The sequence below is a fragment of the Rhinichthys klamathensis genome, unplaced genomic scaffold, assembly GCF_029890125.1.
Source record: "Rhinichthys klamathensis goyatoka isolate OS25496 unplaced genomic scaffold, OSU_Roscu_1.1 h1tg000636l_1, whole genome shotgun sequence".
In the NCBI taxonomy this organism is placed as follows: Eukaryota; Metazoa; Chordata; class Actinopteri; order Cypriniformes; family Leuciscidae; genus Rhinichthys; species Rhinichthys klamathensis.
Window position 1 is genome coordinate 227,646 of NW_026607082.1, and position 22,714 is coordinate 250,359.

General features: G+C 36.8%; 2 protein-coding genes across 2 annotated transcripts; both read left to right on the plus strand.

Annotated features, from left to right (window-relative positions):
• Positions 1–3,253: 3,253 nt before the first annotated feature.
• On the plus strand, positions 3,254–4,894 carry LOC130076286 (galactose-specific lectin nattectin-like). Its single transcript, XM_056241321.1, has 6 exons — positions 3,254–3,393; positions 3,468–3,546; positions 3,820–3,962; positions 4,115–4,255; positions 4,369–4,483; positions 4,659–4,894. The coding sequence occupies exons 1-6, from the start codon at positions 3,391–3,393 to the stop codon at positions 4,751–4,753; spliced, it is 576 nt and encodes a 191-aa protein (XP_056097296.1). The 5' UTR covers positions 3,254–3,390; the 3' UTR covers positions 4,754–4,894.
• Positions 4,895–7,593: 2,699 nt separating this feature from the next.
• Positions 7,594–19,816, plus strand: wu:fc21g02 (uncharacterized). Its single transcript, XM_056241322.1, has 9 exons — positions 7,594–7,603; positions 10,918–10,960; positions 11,204–11,500; positions 11,595–11,879; positions 16,538–16,761; positions 17,368–17,466; positions 18,718–18,837; positions 19,124–19,228; positions 19,512–19,816. The coding sequence occupies exons 2-9, from the start codon at positions 10,918–10,920 to the stop codon at positions 19,611–19,613; spliced, it is 1,275 nt and encodes a 424-aa protein (XP_056097297.1). The 5' UTR covers positions 7,594–7,603; the 3' UTR covers positions 19,614–19,816.
• The last annotated feature ends 2,898 nt before the right edge of the window (positions 19,817–22,714 follow it).

Sequence of the window (22,714 nt, forward strand, 5' to 3'; positions counted from 1 at the left end):
TTACAATTTTGTATTGCTACTTTTTATGTCAAATAAACTCACACCTTTTATTTTCATTTACATAAAATAAATCATCAACCTTGACGAAGGTCTGTAAATGAAAGTGTTTCTTGAAACATCAACTGGTGCTTTTTGGACGTCATCAGGTCTCTGTTTGAGTTTATGTCCTTTTTTTTGTAACATTGCAATCAAAATGACCAGTTGATTTTATTTTATTTTTTGCCTGATAAATGAAATGAGAAGAACTAATGCTTCTTGCAGAATAATGCATTTACGTTCTAATACAAGCAGCACTTTATCATGAGGCCACATTTGTTTCAAGTGGTTTTAATGTGTGATGAAGAGTGATGAATAAATGAGAACGAGTGAAAAATGGAGGGGTAGTGAAAATAAAAGCGACACAAAGTGACAAATGTAAATGCATCATGTTAAAGGTGAAGTTGCAAAAAAAAAATTTGACTGTTTTTAGTGTTTTTACCTGTGCACCTGTAGCACTTTGAGATGTGTCCTTCACTTGTAAAATGCAATACAAATTAAACTTATTATTATTATTATTATTGAATAAGAGCAGATTTTTGAGTGCACTGTCATCACAGGATGACACACCCGTAATACCCACAGGCCAAACTCTTACTTTAGCAGGCTTTTCAAGAGCCAACTAAGATATTTCTGAATGTTTTTTTACCATCATTTAGAGTATCCAAGTATACAATATGATCCAAGAATTTTACTTTCTGTTTTAACTTTAGCTTTGCTTTTCATGAATACATTTCCATACATTTCGGCATCTAAAAATGGGCATAAACAAGGATTAAGAGTTGATAGTGAACTATTTCAGGTAATAGTGAATAAGAAATTAGATGCGCTAAATCATCTTGCAGCATAATGAGTCCCCAACAAGGAACCCAATATATCCCAATGTAATATATATTATTTATAGGTAAGGCAAAGGGGATGTGCCAGATCCAGCCTTGACAACACTCTCCACACATTGCACTTTCTCATCCCAATCCTCTTCCTCGTTGTTCACCACCTCTTACACATACTCTTCCTCCTCTCCCTCTTGTTTCCATTGTTGGTATCAACATCCAGTGCAACATTTTGGGACTCTGAACTGACTTGGATTATGTACAGTTGGTTTGGTCACATCATTAGAAATAAGTGTGAACAATTTTGAGTCGTTGTGTGTAAACCATGGCAATTGTGTTTAACTTTTGGCACTTGTGTTTAGCATTTTGAAACATAAGTCACAGTGCAAAATGTGTTTTAGTGAGTGAGAATGCATTAAGAGTTTTGCAAAAAGAGTCCATGAGATTTGCAAATTGCGTCTTGAACTTATTTAATGTTTTACATAAAGAGTGATTTATTCGACAAATTGGTTTAGGCTATTAAGAATTCGGTTCAGAGAATGGGCATTAGTGTTTTAGCAATTCAGAAAAACTGTATGAATTGTGAACATTTTTAGCCCAAACAATGCGCTTCTGACTCTGAGGCTTTCAACTTAAGGTAAAACCGAAGTGTGAAGAGGTTCCTTCTTATTATCAAATTTGGGCAACTGGTGAACCCAACTACATCTTCAATAAGGAGGAATGTGTGGAGATGAACTGGAAATGTAGAGGGAACTTGTGAAAAAATCGAATGGTTTAGGATTATTACACTGAGTTTTAACTAAATGTTTAGCTAAAGCTGTGAGTTAAACAAGCTCCCGGCTCTTCCTGGAAGTCAAGGGAGTATCTCAATACTTTCAAGTATGAGGATATGAGATGGTTAATTCAGCCAGAATCTCTTCAGAAAAAAAGGACAAATTTAAGTGTTAACAATCAGCTAAGATGTATTTCATTTTATTTTATTTATCTTTATAACATGCAGAAGTTACACAAATCCCTTAATTTCACTGTCCCTCAAATTTTCAAAAATAGAAACAATTCTTCAAATTCAAACTTTAAATGACAATAATTTTTGCAATCAAAATGACCAGTTGATTTTTTTTTTTTTTTTGCCTGATAAATGAAATGAGAAGAACTAATGCTTCTTGCAGAATAATGCATTTACGTTCTAATACAAGCAGAACTTTATCATGAGGCCACATTTGTTTCAAGTGGTTTTAATGTGTGATGAAGAGTGAGGAATAAATGAGAACGAGATGTGAAAAAAGGAGGGGTAGTGAAAATAAAAGCGACACAAAGTGACAAATGTAAATGCATCATGTTAAAGGTGAAGTTGAAAAAAAAGAGTCTTGAGTCAGAGTATGTCTAATGCAGTGAATTTAATGGCAACACCCAAATGTTTACATTAAAGTTTAAAGTAATTACAAATAATGAATGTCTCTATACAGGAGATCTTGCAAGTTTATCATGCAACTTGATGAATTAAATCTTTATGATCAGATTAAGTGACAAAGCCATTCTGACTGTGAGTTGCAGCAACTTTGGCTGGCAGTGTCAAGTGGAGACACTGAGATATCACAACTTTGTCAGTAATCACAAGATCTCCTGTTTTTAGTGTGGTAGTAAACTAGTAAAACTAGTAGCCTTTCAGATGCTTGTCGTTTACCAGACACCTCTCTCCAACAAATGTACTGTCTACAAAAATAGTTTTCACTTGGCGAGCAAGCACAATGCTGACAGAAATGATATAGGAGAAGGGTCATGGAAATTAACAGAATAGCAGGGTTTTTTTTTTTTTGTTTTTTTTTTTTTTTTTTTACCATTAGTGCAAAAACCAATAGCCAAAGTGCATTACAACCAGATTGCAATGAAACGAGTGCAGAGCCTTAGCAAGACTTTAATAAGTAATAATAATAATACAAGTCGTGTTTAGTAAATTGGGTCAATCCTCCAGCTATCTTCTCATTCATTGGATTATGGTTATCCACTGAAATTTGAATTTATATGTTGATGCACACTGTAAGAAAAATGTCAGTAAAAAAAGTAAAAGGTACTGGTAATTATCAGTTTACGGACTTTTCATTTATTCCTTGAACACAACACAATGCGTAATTCAAAATACAGGTACAAAAAAAACTGTAAAAATTATTATGGGAAATTCCTTCATTAATACAGTATTGTGCCCTATTTTACAGACTTCTGCATCTCTTGACTTGCTATAGTTTTAAATTAATGAGTATATTTCAGCCTACATACTATTATTGTTCAAGATTAACATTAAGATAGTACTAATGTTACTTTAGTAGCAATGGACCTGTAAAAATTGATTAGTAGCAGGCACTATTAGAGGTGTCAAACGCTTTCCTGTGTGATGAAGAATAAAAAAACTGAAGATGTTAAGATTGAGAGAAGGGGAGGAGTTGTGAAAATGAATGGAATGAAATAAAATAAGGTGAAACGGTTACTGTGAGGACAGATAGAAGACAAAAGTGCAAGAACTGCAATGGTAAGTAATTTTCTTGAATGGACAATCTGTGTATCAATTTTTATATATTATTTATTTGGGCCTTTTTTTCGCAGTGGAAATCAGGATCTATAAGATTTGTTCTGTTGATGACTCTTCTCTTTGAGAGTGGCAGCTTCTTAACAATGGAGAGAGGTGATGTTTAATTCAACAATATTTTGAAATTTCCACACTTTAAGGTTCTATATAGAAATCAACCCCATTGAATCTTTTTTTTCTAATGTAAGCCCCATTCCTTAATGTACCCCAATAACAATAAACTGTAAGGCAGATATTGTATATTAACAGATGTATTAACAGACTTATATATTACAAGTTACACTTCAAACAGACAAGGCAAACTATCCACCTATACTTTTAAAGTGCCATAGAGCTTAAAATAGTCATGTGTGTGACTCTGTCATTTAGGTTTTGATGTTGACCATACTAATGTCACTTCGTGGTGCAGTATGCCTAAAGCCTGTGATGAGCATGGCTTCACCGATTGGTTCAAAGTGGGCAAATACTGTGTCAAATACTTCAACCAACGTGCTAACTTCACTGAAGCCGAGGTGGGTTGTAGCAAAATATTTTTTAAATAGATTGCTGCATTGTTACACTGAAGATATTTAGTTTCTATTACCCTACACATTATTACCTCCACCATTTAAAAAAAAAAAACCCCAATGTATATAGTCGTTAAATGTTCTTGTTTCATACTCAGTTCAAGTGTAGGTCCAAAGCCCCTGGTGCACATCTGGTGTCAGTGCATAGAAAAAGGGATAATAATGACTTGCTCTGCCTTGTGAAAAAATTCAACCCAAGAAACCTGCGCTTCTGGCTCGGAGGCTTTGAATTCTTCAAGGTAAACAGACAGAAGTGCATCCACTAGTTTCTCACTACACAAACAAACACCCTCTGACTTTCTATCTTTAGTTTTTTTAGGTTTTTTTTTAAACCTCTTTCTCATTTTCTCAGTCTGGTAAATTTTTTTGGCTTGATGGTTCCTACTGGAATTATCAAATTTGGACACGTGGTGAACCCAACCACATGTACACCAGTACGGAGGAATGCGTGGAGATGAACTGGAAAGGTAAGGATGGAGAGAAACTAGTTCAAACAACTAATGAGTTATAGGATAATCACATTAAATTTTAACTTGATGTTTGTCTAAATTATTTATAGTGATATTGATGCTGTGAGGACAATAGGATGTTTGGTAAAACACAATGATAGATGAAGTGTTTCACTTTCCCTCACATTTTCAGAGGTTGGCAGATGGAACGACGACTCTTGTAGTGTCAAGAAAAACTACATCTGCGCCTTCAAACGACAAGACATGCTGAAAGTAGACCAGGAGTAGATGGAGCAGTTTTATCTGAGTATCATCCCATAAAACGTTCTGAATAAAATGATTTTCTCTGCATCAACAAAAAAACTTAAAATAAAAATAAAAACAATTCTTCCTTAAAATGATAATAAAGAACTTTTGCATTCAAAATGATCAGTTGATTTTTATTTATTTATTGTTTGCCTGATATGTAATTTTGTAATAAATGTTTTCTTTAAATTCATACCTTAATCAAACTATAGTATTTGTGGTGGGAAATAAAATTGGTTTATATCAAATTTATTATACTCATCAAGGAAAACTTGAATACTTCAAAGTCATCACCTTTAGTCAAGTTTTAAATAAGTTGGGGTTTCATTAGATAGAATTCTAATGAATTCCCAGACCCCCTGTGGTGAAAATCAAGTTTTTAATGTTGTTTATACGTCTATGTGGTGTTTTTAATATGCTTTAAGATAAACCATGTAGGCTACAAATGCATAAGTCAACACCATCGCTGAGTATTTTCTCCTAAAAACTGCAGTGAACCAAAGACAGTCTCAAAAACGCGGTTTGAAATCACAAACTGCTTTGTAACCAATCATGTCAACTTGTGATCGTCAACGAGTGGGTGTGAACTGGTGTGAGTATATATATATATAAAACGGTCAGATAGGCTACAGTTTAGTTTTCATTCACTCAAAATGGAGTTCATTCTGGAAGACTGCCTGTGTTTTGTTAAAACAATGAGAGAAACATACTGTAAATCAAATTTTACAAACTTGATTTACAAACATAATAGTATACTATATATATGTATAAAGATGGACAATATCTGTCCTTTCAATCAGTCTTTCAATATAGTGCTGCAGGGATGGCAAAACCTGGAAACGATGGCACAAAATACATCTGTAATACTCACTTTAGATTTTTTTAAAGCTTTAAATTGTCTTAAAAATGGCAGTTGCTAAAAAGTGGCTAAATAGGTCAGGATTACAGCCATCAGGGACATTAAACTTGATGGCGGACAGGTTCATGCAAGTCCGCTTTTGCAGGCTTCTGTGTTTATAATTATGCACTTACAAAGTATCCTAACTCAAACTTTAAGGGAAAAATATTTTTTTAACCCTCTGGTGCTGTTCACGTGTTTTTTTCCCCTCTCTCTCAATGAAATGATTGTAGCCTACTATATTTTGGTTTGATCTTTTTATTTATTTAATATTTTGTTTATGGTACTAACTTACATTTATGCAGTTATAATATATTTATTCACTTTTTGAGCATATAAATTAAATTTCCAATTATATATTGGAAATAAATCTTGAATGCTTTGGGCCACAGACTTAAAGGGTTAGTTCACCCAAAAATGAAAATTATGCCATTAATGACTCACCCCCATGTCGTTCCAAGCCCGTAAGACCTCCGTTCATCTTCGGAACACAGTTTAAGATATTTTAGATTTAGTCCGAGAGTTTTCTGTCCCTCCATTGAAAATGTATGTACGGTATACTGTCCTTGTCCAGAAAGGAAATAAAAACATCATCAAAGTAGTCCATGTGACATCAGTGGGTTAGTTAGAATGTTCTGATGCATCGAAAATACATTTTGGTCCAAAAATAACAAAAACTACCACTTTATTCAGCATTGTATTCTCTTCCGGTTCTGTTGTCAAGCCACAAAAAAAAGTCTGTTAAGTTTTGAGATACAACAAATTTATGTGAAATCACTTCTGTTTTTCTGAGTTATTGTCTTACTTTTATAAGTTATGCAAAATAAAAAGGGTTGTTGAGAAATCCACATAGACCAGACTAGTAGCCTATATAATTCGGCAGTGATTTATATTATAATAATATAATAATAATTTTCTTCAACAGAGCCCAAAATTCAAAGTTTCAATATTCAGTAAAATCACAGAAGCAGTTTACATTTTTAAATGAAAACTGCTTTCTTGACTATCAAAATATAAAATATAATTTGTATTCCAACAAGGCCAGTGTGTGGGCTATCCCTTCCACAAAGCATTCATGAGCATAGACATAATAAATACATTGAAATAGTATTATGTCTATGTTCATGAGCACTGAGCTAAGACTGATGCATGCTGGGATGAGAGGGGTCCTCTAGCCACGCCTCTGATGTGTGTCCTGTTGCGTTTGTTTATGCAGGCTTGCCAGCCTGAATTGAGCTCGTCGTCTGTTATAGCTTGAGGGAAATATAGAAGGAACAGCTGAAGGCTGGAGCACTAATATAGATGGTCCGCATTTCCTCTCCATATTTAGGAGCCTATATTTAGTTTGAAGAATAAAATTAATAAATTGGTACGTGTCCTTGCATTTCTTTAAAAATGACTAATCAAAATTGTTGTGTTAAATGTATTAGTGTAGGCTATATAGGCATATGTGATAAAGTAAAAAAAAAATAAAAAAAAATCAAAAGCTCAGTCAGTTTCGATAAGAAAACGAATAGTTGAACCATCTAAACACATAAGAAAGGAAAGGGAGAAGGTCATATCACATTCCACACATTTAGGGAACGAAAAGGTTCGGCAGTATCGGCACTCCTACGTTAAAGCCAGGGTATTTCTCAAAGGCAGGCATGAGCATGCTACACTTGCCATAATATACATTTCCTTCTTTCAGATAGGCTACTCATTCAAAACTTACACACACACATCAATCCTCACAAAAGCATCAATAATCCACATCTTGAGTCTTGACAAAAGAACAGGAATGTGCCCGGAGCGGTTTGTATGCACGAGCACAGAGGGGCTGAGTTCAACTCCAGCCTACTACCACAGGACACACCTACCGACCACACAATTTACCGCCCTGGCACAGTGTTAAATCCTACATTTACAACGGGAACGTCCATATTGATGAAATTGTAAGTAGCCTACACTTTGATCTTTCTCTGTGTCGCCTATCATCGTTGTTTGTGTGTGTGTGTGTGTGTGTGTGTGTGTGTGTGTGTGTGTGTGTGTGTGTGTGTGTGTGTTTTTGTTTGTTTTTGTTTTAAACCAGGCGCCTAAAATGACGATAGTTTGTCAAACATTGTCTTGTAGACAGCAGTTATTCCCCGCTGCTTGTGGTTGATGTTTGATTCGAAGCATAGTTTCCGATTCAACCAAAATCGGCGTCTCTTACTTTAATATGAAGTGACATTAAGACGTCACCTTAATGTTCAATTCATTGGATTACTCGACATAAATAAATCTAATTAGTCCGTGCATTCGCTAGTATCGTAATGATACAATTTAGGATCTGGTCCAATTAATCTAACGCGCTTCAGAGATGCACATTAGCTGCCATTCTTATTGGATGCCATTCTGCCATTCTTGCCATTCATGGGCGTGTCCCAATCGATGAACAGTGCACTAGAATAGGAAAATGTTTCTGATCCAAGCTATCTGATGATAGCAGTAATGCACTGTTTGTTTAGTGTGGTTACAATACAGAATAAGAAGAAGAACAGTGCACTGAAAGTGCACAATATTTGAAGCAGAAATATGTTTCTGGTCACATAATTCTTGCTGCTGCGACTTGCAAGCGACCCCATTAAAGGGTTAGTTCACCCAAAAATGAAAACTCTGTCAGTAATTACTCACCCTCATGTTGTTCCAACCCCGTAAGACTTTCGTTCATCTTCGAAACACAAATTAAGATATTTTATTAAACCTGAGAGCTGGATCACTTCTCCATAGGCTTTTTAAGGGATCGGAACTGGCCAGCCCAGAAAAGTTAAAGACATCGTTAAAATAGTCCGAGTGACTACAGTGGCTCAATCTTAAATTTATCAAGCGACGAGAATACTTTTTGTGTGCAAAAAAACAAACAAAAATAACGACTTTATTCAACTATTCATTTCCTTCCCTGTGGGCCTCGAGATTTCATGTAGTGGAACTGCGCAACGGTTCTGTGTGGTACGTCACATGCAGGCTCACTATTGGCCGACGCTGGTCATGTGTGTGATGCGTGTGACCTACAACCTAGAAGCTTTGCGCAGTTTCACTACGTGAAATCTCGAGGCCCACAGGGAAGTAAATATTCCATATTGAATAACTGTTATTCCAGACGCCTTGCGGTGCTATTCGTATTGGAATTGTGTAATCACATATTATGAACAGATGCTTTACACAACAAGGATTTATTCTCATTAGGTTGTTGGGTTTTCATGTTTTATGGGAACTTTAGACATAATGATTTTTATACTGTATACAAACTGTGTTATCCCTAACTCTAATGTAGCTAACAAGGTCATCTACGGACATCAAATGTTACGGACATTATCATGGTACAATTCAGCCTATTATTGATTTTTATTTCCACTTCCCTTTTATCCAAAGAGACAGAACTAGTTGCACTGTATTTATCAATGGGAAAAACATCATGCTAAAATAATCTGTCATATACAGTGTCTCACATTAATGGGGTCGCTTCGCAAGTCGCAGCAGCACGAATTACGTGACCAGCAACAGGGCTCGACATTAAGGCTTGTCTGCTTGTCCGGGACAAGTGGATTTTTTGTAGGACAAGTAGAAGAGAAAATTAGTTGTCCGACCGGACAAGTTAAATTTCAAACAAAATAAAATAACATGTTACTTCACGTTATGTGCCACTCGTTACGTCTATTTTACAGATTTAATTTTACCGATTTGAAACGAACAAATTTTTTCGCGCTGCCTGTGAATGTCCTGAATGTGACTCACAGAAAGACGCGCGCCAGTATAATGCGCATACACAGACCGCGCGCCAGAAGTTCTCTTTCGCGCTTGAACGAACATCAACAACACACACAATTAAGCCAAAATGTCATTTGTCGAGTATCTTCATAACATAAGAACAGTCTTATGATGGACATAAAGAGTTGTGACACGTGAGAGAATGAGGCGCGTGTGATATCCGCGTCTCTGTCCACAGCGGCTGCTCTTAAAGGGCCAGCTACCAATAAAGCATTCTGTCAGTAAAGTTACTGAAAGAACAAAGGGAACAGAGAAAATTACTCACTGCTCTTGACTAAAGAACTTGTGTATCTTCAATAAGTAGTTGTCTATATAATTTATGCAGCCCAGACTGTTTGATAATTTTATTCAATTTCTGTATATGTCCTACCTGTTAGACAGTTAATTTTTATCCAGACATCAATGGCTTATTGATCATTATAGGTGTTATCAATCATTTAGTTGTTATTGCTAATTTCAGAATTATCACTAATCTGTGTGTGCATTTGGTTTAGAACCAAACAAGTTGACTCATGAAACCATTTGTTTATTATATCGCAATCGCATATCACAACCGCAATATTGAACTCAATAATCACAATATGACATTTTCCCCAAATCGTGCAGCCCTAGATAAAATTATAAATCTTTACCCGGACAAGTGACTTTTGTGCATGGACAAGAGAAACATAAATTTACTTGTCCGAAGGACAAGTGCCTCAAAAAGTTAATGTCAAGCCCTGAGCAACATATTTCTGTTTAAATATTGTGCGTAGTTAACACTGAGTGGTGGTTTCAGTCAGACATTATTTTATTAAAGTGCATTTGTCAGTGCCGCACTTGTGACTCTTATTCTGCCTGACAGAAAGAAAAGCTCTTACTGAAGGCAGAGCGGTTTGACCAATCAGATGAAAGGGGCGTTTCAGCACCGCCCACTTGTGCAAATGAAATATCAAACCCATAAACCGATTTGTAACCACAAACGAAAAATGAAAAATCGAGCCAAAATCTAATTTTTCGTTTTTAAACTAAACAAAAAAACGAATAAACGAGCCAGTTTTCATTTCTCGTTATTCCATTCCAAACAGGAAATTAAATGATCAAAAAGTACACGGACCCTTTTGTACTCTGTCCAGGCTATTTAATTAATATATACACCATATTGTGCCATACTTAAAGGGATAGTTCACCCAAAAATGAGAATTATGCGAATTATGAGAATACTACAAATCTTTTTACTTCCTAAAAATTATGAACCATCAATCAGAGGGCAGAAGATTGTGTACAACAGGTTTTTCAGCAAAGTTTTGATCATGTTGATAATTTAGAGGCCTGCATCAAATATGATACCGCAGGCCCAAAATTCTGGTTAATGGTCATATGCCAGCTGTCTTAACCAGTTTAAGACAAAATGCTTGTTTCTAGAACTGTAATGTGTTCATAATCTATCTGCAATATTAATAGATCATTTCTCAAACAGATGCTGAGTGTTTGGACCCTGCTAGCAGCTGCTATTTGTGCAGGTATGACAACATTTGCTTCTTACACACTAAAATAACCTTACTGAAGATGATTCTGCAAGGACGTGTACATTTAGTTCTTTAGAATCCCAGTTGAATCATGTCATGCGTTGACATATAAGACAAAAAAAAAGCAGTATACATGATTCTAATTGGCCAGCAGTTCTAAAGAACTCCTACTCATCTTGTAATTATAAACAACATCTCTAGAATATGAAACAACAAAACAAAAATTGTCTCCCTCAGTGCCAGTCTCAGCAATATCTCGAAGGGATCTAATCCACGGCCGTCAGTTGTCTCTGGATCTTCCTGAAAGGACAGCGAGGTTGGATTTTATCTCTGCTGATGAGAGAGATCGATTTACTATCTGGGAACATAGAAGCCTCTCTCTCTCGCCCAGTAAACCCAGTAAAGGCCAAGTGAACAGCGCTAGTAATGGCTGGTCTTTCACAATCAGACAAGTTACGTTTGACGACGAGGGAACCTACACCCTGCGCAATACCTTTGGTTCAACCATCTCCAGTTATACAGTGAAGGTCAACAGTGAGTAGTAATTTAAACCTCCATCTCAGAATAATATCTCTGTGACGGTCCACATATCCTCACGTTTTTTTTTTTTTTTTTTTTTTTTTTTTAGCCAACAGGGAAATCATTGAGCGTGTAGCAGGTGAAAAACTAATTATACCACTGCTAGGACTCAAGCAGAGTGATGCCACGCTTCGTTTTTACAGCAATTATTCATCTGTCATCCTGGTGGAGAATGGAGTTCCAGTGGGCAAGGAGAATCCAGACTATATTAACCGGCTTAAAGTGACCAGCGAAATGATCCAGATTCTCAATGTCAATGTGTCAGATTCGGGCAGATACAAGCTCACCGATTATAAAGGCAGACCTGTCTCAAACAATACAATGGTACTAGTGGGTAAGAAAAGACTTTCTTCAGTATATTTTGAATTTGCACACACACACACACACACACACACACACACACAATTAAAAACACAATACACAATTAAAAAAACTGCATTTACTTTATTTTTATGACGTTTTTACAAATGAAGACGTCCCCAAAATGATTTTTTATTTTTTTGTCAGGTTCAGCTCACTTCTGGGTACTTATGTTAAAGGAGTCCTATTATGAGCTCCCTTTTACGAAGCCTTGATTTTGTTTTTGGGGTGTACTAGAATATGCTTTCATGCTTGATAGTTCAAAAAACATATTTCCACATATTTTACATTGTTACAGCACCCTTCTACCCAGTCTGGCCCGTGTCTTTAAGTTCTGGTTTCGATGAAGCCCCTCCTTTCGAAATACGAAATGTGCTGTGATTGGTTTGCTCGCCCAGTGTGTTGTGATTGTGTGACGCACCGTTGTAGAACACACGATGATGATGAGGAATAAGTTCAGAAAGGTCTTTAATAATTCACACAAATAAATTCAGATACAGACAGGCAAACAAACACGACACTGGCAAAAACGAGACTGCACCAAGAACACTGAAAATTCAGGAACTTATATACTTAAGAATGTTAACAAACAAGATGATCATCCAGAATGGATTTCATGCACTGACTTTGCAATAAGGGATTTCACAGGACGTTTCAGAGGGGTATGTTTGTTTTTTTTGGAACTGCTCCATTTCAGGAGAAGCTTTTGTGCGTTGCCTGCATTGTGCTTCTGGAAGCTGTTATCCGTAAAATGTGCCACACACAGATAAACGTTGGGATTATAATGTTTAGGAACAATGTTTAAACTAAATTTAAACCACTCTTAAGTTCCTCAGCTTTTGGAAGGTCAAACAAATGAGTTTTGGAAACGGAGTGGAAAAAACTGTCTCTTTGACATAGTAACAACACTGTCTTCTTTAATGCAACTCAGCCAGGCCTCATCCCCTTTTTTTGCGTATTCCGTGGGCAGGGATTATTTAAATGAGTGACATTGTGACTTCACAAAGCCCTGAAAAAACGTGTTGTAGTCCAAACGAATCTTTCGTTGTAGTTCAAGTGGATTCTGTTAAATAAAATATCTCCCTTTGGAGTGGACTTTGAGCTTTGTAACCTTAAAAGACCAATTTTATTCTGCACTTATGCATTAAATTGACAGTAAAGACATTTATAATGTTACAAAAGATTTCTAATTTAAATTGAAATTATTCAAATAGAATTAATTGGCTCATGACAAAACACACACTCCTCCACAGGTCACCTTTCGGCGTAATCTACGATCTCTCTCACCCTCCCGCCTATCCTCTTTGGTCTCATCCGCACTTCCTCCCCCTAATCAGCTCTTATCACTAGATACTGTACTAACAGTGCAACTGACTCTTTTTTTCTGCACTCTAACATATTGTTAAGACAACTTCTGCCCCCTTGCGTCCAGGCCAGACGTTCTCTGCGAGCATTATTCTCAATTCAGGGCTGCAAAGAGGAAGGGGAGCAAATCAAAAGATCCCACTGACCATGGTTTGTATCAGTCCCTCCTCTCTTCCTTATCTGCTAATGTCTGTACTGCTAAATTGACTTACTACCGCAACAAAATTAACAATTCTTCTGACTCTCGCAAACTTTTCAAAACCTTCTCTTCATAATCCTCCTCTTCCCTAACAACTGATGACTTTCACATTCACATTCAGCCACATTCTTCATATATAAAATAACAACCAGCAGCGGCCAATTTTCCACGCCACAAATCAACACGCACATCTTAACAGCTAACACACACATTCTCTCCACCTTCTCTCTGCTCTCTGAGGCTAAAGTCTCCAAACTCATCCTTTTCAATCACCCTACTACCTGTCCGCTTAAACCTATACCCACTCATCTCCTTCAAGCCATTTCTTCTTCAGTTGATCCCACACTCACTCACATCATCAACACCTCTCTTCACACTGGTACCTTTCCCACAGAATTTAAGCAGGCTCGGATAACCCATCTGCTTAAGAAACCCACTCTAAATCCAGCACTTCTAGAAAATTACAGACCGCTATCCCTTCTTCCATTCATTACTAAAACACAAAAACTGTGTTCAACCAAGTATCGACCTTTCTTGCACAGAACAAGCTCCTGGTCAACTACCAGTCTGATTAGAAAATAAGTAATTTAGCTATATGTTTGTACACTATTATTTCCTCTGTGTGTGAATTTTTGGTTTGACTTTTTGAAGCCTGAAGAAAGTCCTGGTATGTTGCTTGCACGCCTTGCAGCAGAAAATTCTATTCTAGTATGTCACATGGTACAAGACCTTTTACCCAAAAATATCTATAGGGTGTGCTACCATTTTTGGAAAAGGATGTATATGTGTGAGCTGAGCAAAAATCTGGAGAAGTCTTCTGGAGAAGATGCTCGGCTTTGTTGTACAATAAAGTCTATTGAAGCCTTCAAGATAAAAGGCATCTCAGGAACAGCACCCCAGTGATTCAAGACTTACCTCTCAGATAGGTCCTTCAGGGTGTCGTGGAGGGGTGAGGCATCTACGTCGCAACGTCTAGCTACTGGGGTGCCTCAAGGCTCAGTGCTTGGATCTCTTCTCCATCTACATGTCATCACTATGGTCGGTCATTCAGAAACATGGTTTTCCTATCACTGCTATGCTAAGGACACACAACTCTACCTCTCATTCCAACCAGATGATCCGAAGGTAGATGCTCACATCTCGGCTTGCCTGACAGACATTTCTTGCTGGATGGACCATCACCTCCAACTCAACCTTACAAAGACAGGGCTTCTTGTGGTCTCGCTTGATTCGGCAGCACTTGACTTGGCGGCACTTGACTCACTTGACTCGGTGGTACTTGACTCACTTGATTCGGCGGTACTTGACTCACTTGATTTGGCAGCACTTGACTCGCTTGATTCGGCGGCACTTGACTCACTTGACTCGCCGCTTGACTCACTTGACTCGGCGCTTGACTCACTTGACTCACTTGACTCGGCGCTTGATTAACTTCATCACAACTTCTCCATTCGGCTGGGTTTGTCAACCATAACTCCATCCAGGACAGCCAGGAACCTTAGAGTTGTGATTGACGAGCAGTTAAAACTTCACAGACCACATTGCTAGAACTGCCCAGTCCTGCAGATTTGACTTATACAACATTAGAAGGATCAGGCCTTTCCTATCGGAACATGCTACAGAACTCCTTGTCCAAGCTCTTGTTCTATCCAGACTGGACTATTGTAATGTTCTCTTGGCAGGCCTTCCAGCATACACTTTCAAACCTCTGCAACTGAACCAGAATGCTGCAGCAAGAGAGGTCTTTAACGAGCCAAAAAGAGCGCATGTCACACCTCTCCACATAAAACTGCACTGATTGCCAATTCCCACTCGCATCAAATTCAAGGCACTGATGTTTGCCTACAGAACAACTACTGGCTCTGCAACCCTATACCTTAACTCATTACTTCAGACCTAAGTGCCATCCGAAAACTTGCAATTCGCATGCTGACTGCAGGAATGTCCACCAGAGCTGTTACCCGTGAATCGTTCATTTCTCTACGATAAACCGTCTCCAAAGGCATTTCAGAGAATTTGGCAGTACATCCAACCTGTAACGTACGGACAGAGGCGGTCGGATCCATGTGCAGAACTTTATTGTAAGGGAACAGCAGAATCGAAGTCAAACAGGCAAAAGTCGAGGCAGGCAGCACAGGTTCATAAACAGAGTCCAGATAACAGGCTAAGGTCAAGAGTCCAGGGAAACACGAAATACAAAGAACTAGAATCAGAGAATAATGCTCGGAATGGTACGCTTACGCTATACAATACTTCGCACTGAACACAGGGAAAACACGGGCTTAAGACAGGAACTCAATAACCAATAATGAAACACAGCTGAACATAATAAAACATAATGAGTCCATGGGGAAAACATAACACAATGAGAGAGTGCCCTCCAAAGGCTCTCGAGGGCACTACAGCTGCCAATCGTCACACAACCAGCCTCACAAACGCACATTTTCGAGTAGCCTTTTATTGTGGCCAGCCTAAGGCACACCTGTGCAATAATCATGCTGTCTAATCAGCATCTTGATATGGCACACCTGTGAGGTGGATGGATTATCTTGGCAAAGGAAAAAAAGTGCTCACTAACACAGATTTAGACAGATTTGTGAACAATATTTGAGATAAATAGGCCTTTTGTTTACATAGAAAAAGTCTTAGATCTTTGAGTTCAGCTCATGCAAAATGGGGGCAAAAACAAAAGTGTTGCGTTCATAATTTTGTTCAGTGTATTTATCAAAGAATACCGAAATAAATCTTGGTTTCCACAAAAATATTGAGGACAACTGTTTTCAACATTTTAACATTAAAAAAAGTTTCTTGATCACCAAATAGGCTTATTAGAATGGTTTCTGAAGGATCCTGTGACACTGAAGACTGGAGTAATGATGCTGAAAGTTCAGTTTTGCCATCACAGGAAACTTTTTGTTTTGAACAGTACTATTAGTATACAAATGTTAGTATAATAAATGTATTCCTGTGTCTGTGTTTTGCAGGATTATTCTAGAGATTTATGATGCATGTATTAGTAACCACTAATTTTTTTTTTCTTGTCTCATCTCTTCAAATGTTTCATGTAGATCAACATCCACCTAACCATAGTAAGGGTTTTTTAGCTCTACTGCTGCTTGGCATTCCTTGTGGAATCTGCTTCTGCTGCAGAAGGAGAATCTGCAATAGGTGCCAGACCAACAAATCAGAAACAGTGGAGTCCAACAACCTGAATACTGTACCAGTGTCCATACCTTGCAGCAACACAGTGATCAATCCTGTAGGTCCTATAGGTCCTGGAGGCCCTGGCCAGGTAACATAAATGTGAAGATTCGGTCTCTCTCCCTGTCCTGTCCTTTCCTGTCCACCCCCTCCCCCATCTATCTATAAATTACAGGAATGTCTGTTTGTCTGTCTGTCTGTCTGTTAATCGCATATCTCTCGAACCGTTAGTCCGATGGATTTCAAACTTGACAGGTGTCTTGCTACGGGCACAAGAAAGTGCAGTGCCGAGTTTGACATCGTTTGGATTAGAAATGCAAAAGATATCGTTAAATATATTGTTAAATATATATCGGTAAATCTATCGGTAAAAGAAGCACACATTGAAGTTCTTTTAGATGATGTTTAGAAGGTTGTGGTTTAAAAATAAACATTCTGACATAAACACTCTTTCAGCTAAACATTAAGTCATGCACAAATAAAATGTCACTGAACTTTTGCTGTGTACCTGTAACAATGAGCACTCAAACACACCGAACCAACAATTACTAAAAACAGGCAAAAATGTATAAAAAAAATTTTTATAAATAACAAAAACATATTTTTTAACAGGAGCATGCCAAGCAACATTTATAGATGTTAGTCCAGCTGCTGTACATTGTAATGAAAATGAATGTTTTTTGGTTTCTGACCAAAGGGCTACATCGCTGGTTATCCACCTCATCCAGATCAAGGACAGATTCACTATCCTCCAGCAACAGAGTGGAACGGACAACCTGCTGTTTCTCCAAACCCTGTGAGTTCACATAAATCCACACAGAGATTTACATGTACTTTTATTCATTTAACAGATCCTTTTATCCAAAGGGACAAATAAAGAATGTTACAACAAAAGCAGTTCATCCTAAGGAAGCAGTAACTTAAAAAAAAATCTGATAGCAAAACTTTATTTTACTCAAAGTGCTTTGTAGCTTTATAGCTGGTTTAGCTGGCCGGACCAGACATGCAAACTTAAAGCGATAGTTCGCCCAAAAAAAGAAAATTAGCCCATGATTTACTCACCCTGAAGCCATCCTAGGTGTATATGACATTCTTCTTTCAGATGAATACAATCAGAGTTATATAAAAAAATGTCCTGGCTCTTCCAAGCTTTATAATGGGAGTCAATGGGTATTATTTTCTTGGAAGTTCATCAAAGCGCATCAATCCGTGATAAAAGTGCTCGAAATGGCTTTGGGGGGTTAATAAAGGCCTTCTGAAGTGAAGCGATGCATCCGAAAAATATCCATATTTAAAATGGGTGTTACTTTATCGACTAAAATAACTTGCTTCCGGCAAATGGCCGTACGCAAGACGACTTACGTCAAAAGAGAAACCCTTGAACTTGACGCACAACGTAATGATAATAATGATAATAATACTCCTACATCCTACGACATACATTGTCAAGTGTTACTCTTTTGGCGCAAGTCGACTTGCATATGGCTGTCTGCCGGAAGCTAGTTATTTTAGTCGATAAAGTTTCAATATGGATATTTTTCTTACACGAACGCATCGCTTCACTTCAAAAGGCCTTTATTAACCCCCCAGAGCCATTTCGAGCACTTTTATTACAGATGGATGCGCTTTGATGAACTTCCAAGAAAATATACCCATTGACTTCCATTATAAAGCTTGGAAGAGATAGGACATTTTTTAATATAACTGCGATTGTATTCGTCTGAAAGAAGAATGTCATATAGGATGGCTTCAGGGTTAGTAAATCATGGGCTAATTTAAATTTTTGGGTGAACTATCCCTTTAATGCCAAAATTCAAGATATGCTGGTACTTTTTAAACCAACATGAATTCCATGCTTATTATGCTGGTTTGCTATTGGTTTAGCTGGTGAACCAGTATACCACGCAAAACTTAATGCCAAAATGGATGAACTTATTTTCCTTGCTGAAAAGCATATGAAGCAGTAGAGAGTTTTATATTTTAAAGTGAGGGTTATATGTGCACTTTAAACTGGAAACATAAGTGTTGTGCATGTTCTCTTTTTAAGGGCTTTCAACCAGCACATGTGCCTCAAAACCCTGTCTATCCTCCTGACTTTGGAGTTCCCCCCGCTCAGCCTCCACAGTACAATGCTCCTCCCACCCAGTACAACCCATCTGCACCTGTGGTACATCCAACATATGTTGCAATTTTTTTATTTTTTCATCCTGTATGTTAACATTTCTGTTTGCTTATTTTTACTAAAAAGTTAGCAAGTGAATATGTAAAAGACAAAAAGCAACACTAATTAATTAAGCCAGGATTATGCCATAGTTTAATAAGCACATACAAGTAGCTTTTATAAACGTGCCTTTGAAAAAAAAAAAAGTATGCAGATTAATTAAGTAATTCTTAGTGTGCATGTGCTTGTTTGTGTATATTTTTGAACATGTTTACACTCTGTGTGTCCTCAGAACTATACGCCAGTGATGTACAGCGCTCCTCCTGGGCCTGAAGCCGCAGGGTTTAAGATGAATGAACCGTCTCCAACCGTACCACTGCTCACACCTCAACCTGAGGTAAAGCTTACACTTTTGTCACAATCTGCAAAATCATAAACGGGTCATGATAATTTTATTTGGAGTAAACTTTTTGGTGCAATCCTGCAGTGTGCCATCTGTTGTTTCTAGGTGTACAATACTCAAATGTTTCCACACCTGTCCATTCCTTCAGTGACAGCCTTTTTGTATTGTCTGCATTCATTGTGATAAATTTTTAAACAAAATGCAGAAAATGTGCCCAAAATTGCTGAAAATGAACCCACTGACTCTCCGTGTCTCTCTCTTACCCCTCTTTTTCTAGTCTTACCAGTCTGCTATGGCCAGTGTTTCCATGAACTCCGGTGAATCTTGTGTCCAGTTTGACATTAACAAAGGAAAGTCTTCTGGCAGCAACTTCCTTTAGATACTCCAAAATCCTGAATTATCACTGTAAGGGAAACAAACACTTAGCTGTTAATTAGATTCATACAAACCCAAGCCTTTAAAAATAAAGGTGCTCTAAGCAATGTCGGTTGACGCCCCTTCTTGTTGACGTTTAAAGTATTGTCAAACAAAACGGGGGCTAGCTAGACCCTCCCTCCTCCTCATCTGCGCACTAACCCCCCAAACCCCGCCCCCAAATCCTTCTTGTCGGTTATTGGCTGAAACAGTTTCGTGGTGCGGGTTAGCCCAGTTTGTTTTTGTTGCCATTTGTGGAGTCTGGGTTGTCTGCAGAGACCGCAATTTTTTACAGTGTGTTCAGGGGACAGACAGCTAGCGGATAGTGAGGAGATGTTTGCTGTATGTGACAAAAAATCTTTTGGCCTAAAAAACATGTGACATTGCTTAGTGCACCTTTAATAGTAGGAAAGAATCTGTTTAATGAAACCAATTATATATATTTTACTGTTAGAAAGCTACCACCATATTGTCAGCCAAATGTTTTTAATATTATACTCATGCTACAGGGACAAAACTATGAGGATTTTCCTTCTAAATGGGCTTCCAACGACACCAATTGCTGAAAGGTGTGCATACCCTTACGAAAAAGAAGTTTATTCAAGTGTGCTATTAGTATACTTTCTTTTAAACTAAAAATTTTAATAAAAAAAGTCTACTTTTTATGTACTTCTCAGAAATATACTTCAAATTGCACTTAAGTATACTTGACTAATACTGACAGAAAAGTCTAAGTATATATTTGGCCTATACTTGTTGAATGAGATATACTTAAAAAGTATAATTAAGTATTCTTGGCTTGTACTTGTGTTTTTACTATGTTGATTAAGTAGCTTATTAAATACTTTTTTTTTTTTAAACATACACACTGTTTTATACACTAACATGTTCAAGTTTATATAGTAACAAGCTTTCGAGAGTAAATAAAATAAGCATGGAACTGAACCTGATCTTGTATGTACACGATAATAATTACCCTTACGAACAATATGTTTATTCAAGTGTTCAAATAGTAAACTTCTTTTCAACTAAAAATAAGAAAGCATACTTTCGGTCTACATTTTATATACTTCTCAAAAACTACTACTTTAAATTACACTTAAGTGTACTTGACTTATACTGAGAGAAAAGTCCAAGTATATTCGGCCTGTACTTGTACTCAATCTTTTGATCGAGATATACGTAAAAGTATAATTAAGTACTCAAAGTATATTTGGCTTGTACTTGTGTTAACTCTTTTGATCGAGTAGCCTATTAAATATACTTTTTTACATAGTTTTTCATATACAGTCTTATGAAACTTACATTGTTTGAAAATATTGGATATTGATTAAAATATTGATATAAAACAGATATATTTCTATTTCTGCGTATCTGAATTTTTGTGTAGGCTAGTCCACTGGTAGTGGACAGGAATTTACTTTAATTCTACTTCAGTCTTTCCCCACCATTGAATGAATCTTCCAGCTATCCATGTTTTCACTGTTATACGGTAGGGGGCGCTATGACACATCTTCTAGTACAGGATCTCCGGATCAAAACACAGGAGAAGAAGAAGCTGAAACAAGTGATAGAAGATTGCTCACGCAAATGTAAAATAACCAAAATAACGTGATCATCAAACATTAAACAGCACGTAAATCAAAACTGCTTAATGTTAACCGTACTTTAATAAATTAAAAACAAACAAACATTTTATTAGCTTCATGCATGCTTTTTTATCAACACTTGAATGTTGGTAAGTTTCATAAAAAAAGGAAACATTTTAATCAAAAAAGTTGAGAAAATCTAATTTGTTAATTAATCAGATTCAGAACGATGATGAAAACACAGATGGAGTAGATCGAGTCCAACAACCCCAAAGCTTCAGTCGCTTTCTCTTCATGGGTTACGCTTCATTTCATTTGTTAAAAGTATTTTTTCAAGTATAAAAAATAACATGTCAACATAGGATAGGCCTACTGCAATTGCAAATATAATATATAAATAGTAAACTATAAGTATAATGTTAAGTTCACTTAAAGAAAACTTTCAGTAAACTACTAGTTTAGTAGTTTTATAGCCTACTGTTTTCTTTAAGTGAACTTCACATTATACTTATAGTTTACCAATTATATATTATTTTTGCTCTTTTAGTGTACTCTCAGTAAAATACTAGTTTAGTAGTTTTATACTGCAAGTATACTTGCAAGTTTTCTTTTAGTGTACTCTCAGTAAACTACTAGTTTACTTAGTTTTATACTATGAGTATACTTCAAAGTGTACTTAATATTATAAACTAAAAATTTGCTACAAGTATTAAAATAGTAAACTACTAGTATACCCATAAGTTCACTTGCAGTACAAATGAGAAACGTAATTATGAACTAGTTGTGCACTTAAAGTTTACTACTGTTACACTTATAGTACACTTAAACATATACTACAAGTGGGCCAATTTAGTCCCAAGCGGTATTAAAATAGTACACTTACAAGTTTACTACTAGTACATATTGACATTAGTATACTTACTACATAATGTATACTTAAAAATATACTTGAACATTACTTAAGTATACTTCATTAAATGAACTTGACATACTTCTTTTTCGTAAGGGTATTGAAGCAGCAATGCAATATCCATAGACAAACACCGGCCAAAATCTGCCTGACTAGAAAATAAAATAATTTTGTGTGTGTGTGTGCCTATACAATGGAAGTTAATGGGCAGTTGGGCATCAATATTGTTTGGTTTCCATCATTCTTCAAAATATCTTAGGGTTCCACAGAAGAAAGAATTGCATACAGGTTTGAAATGACATGGGGGAGAGTAAATGATGACAGAATTTTCATGTTTTGGGTAAACTATCCCTTGAAGATGACCATTTTCACTTTATTAATCCAACAGTCAGCCTTAAAAAAGCCATGCTCTACACTTTTGTGGAACTAATAAGCCATTACCGTAATTTAGTACGTTTTTGTACAGGTGTCCCTCTACTCGACAATATATATTTTCATTCTTATTATTTTTGCCAACTTTTGTTTTGTACATGCTTACCCCTGCCTCTTGAGAGGCATCTAGTTTTA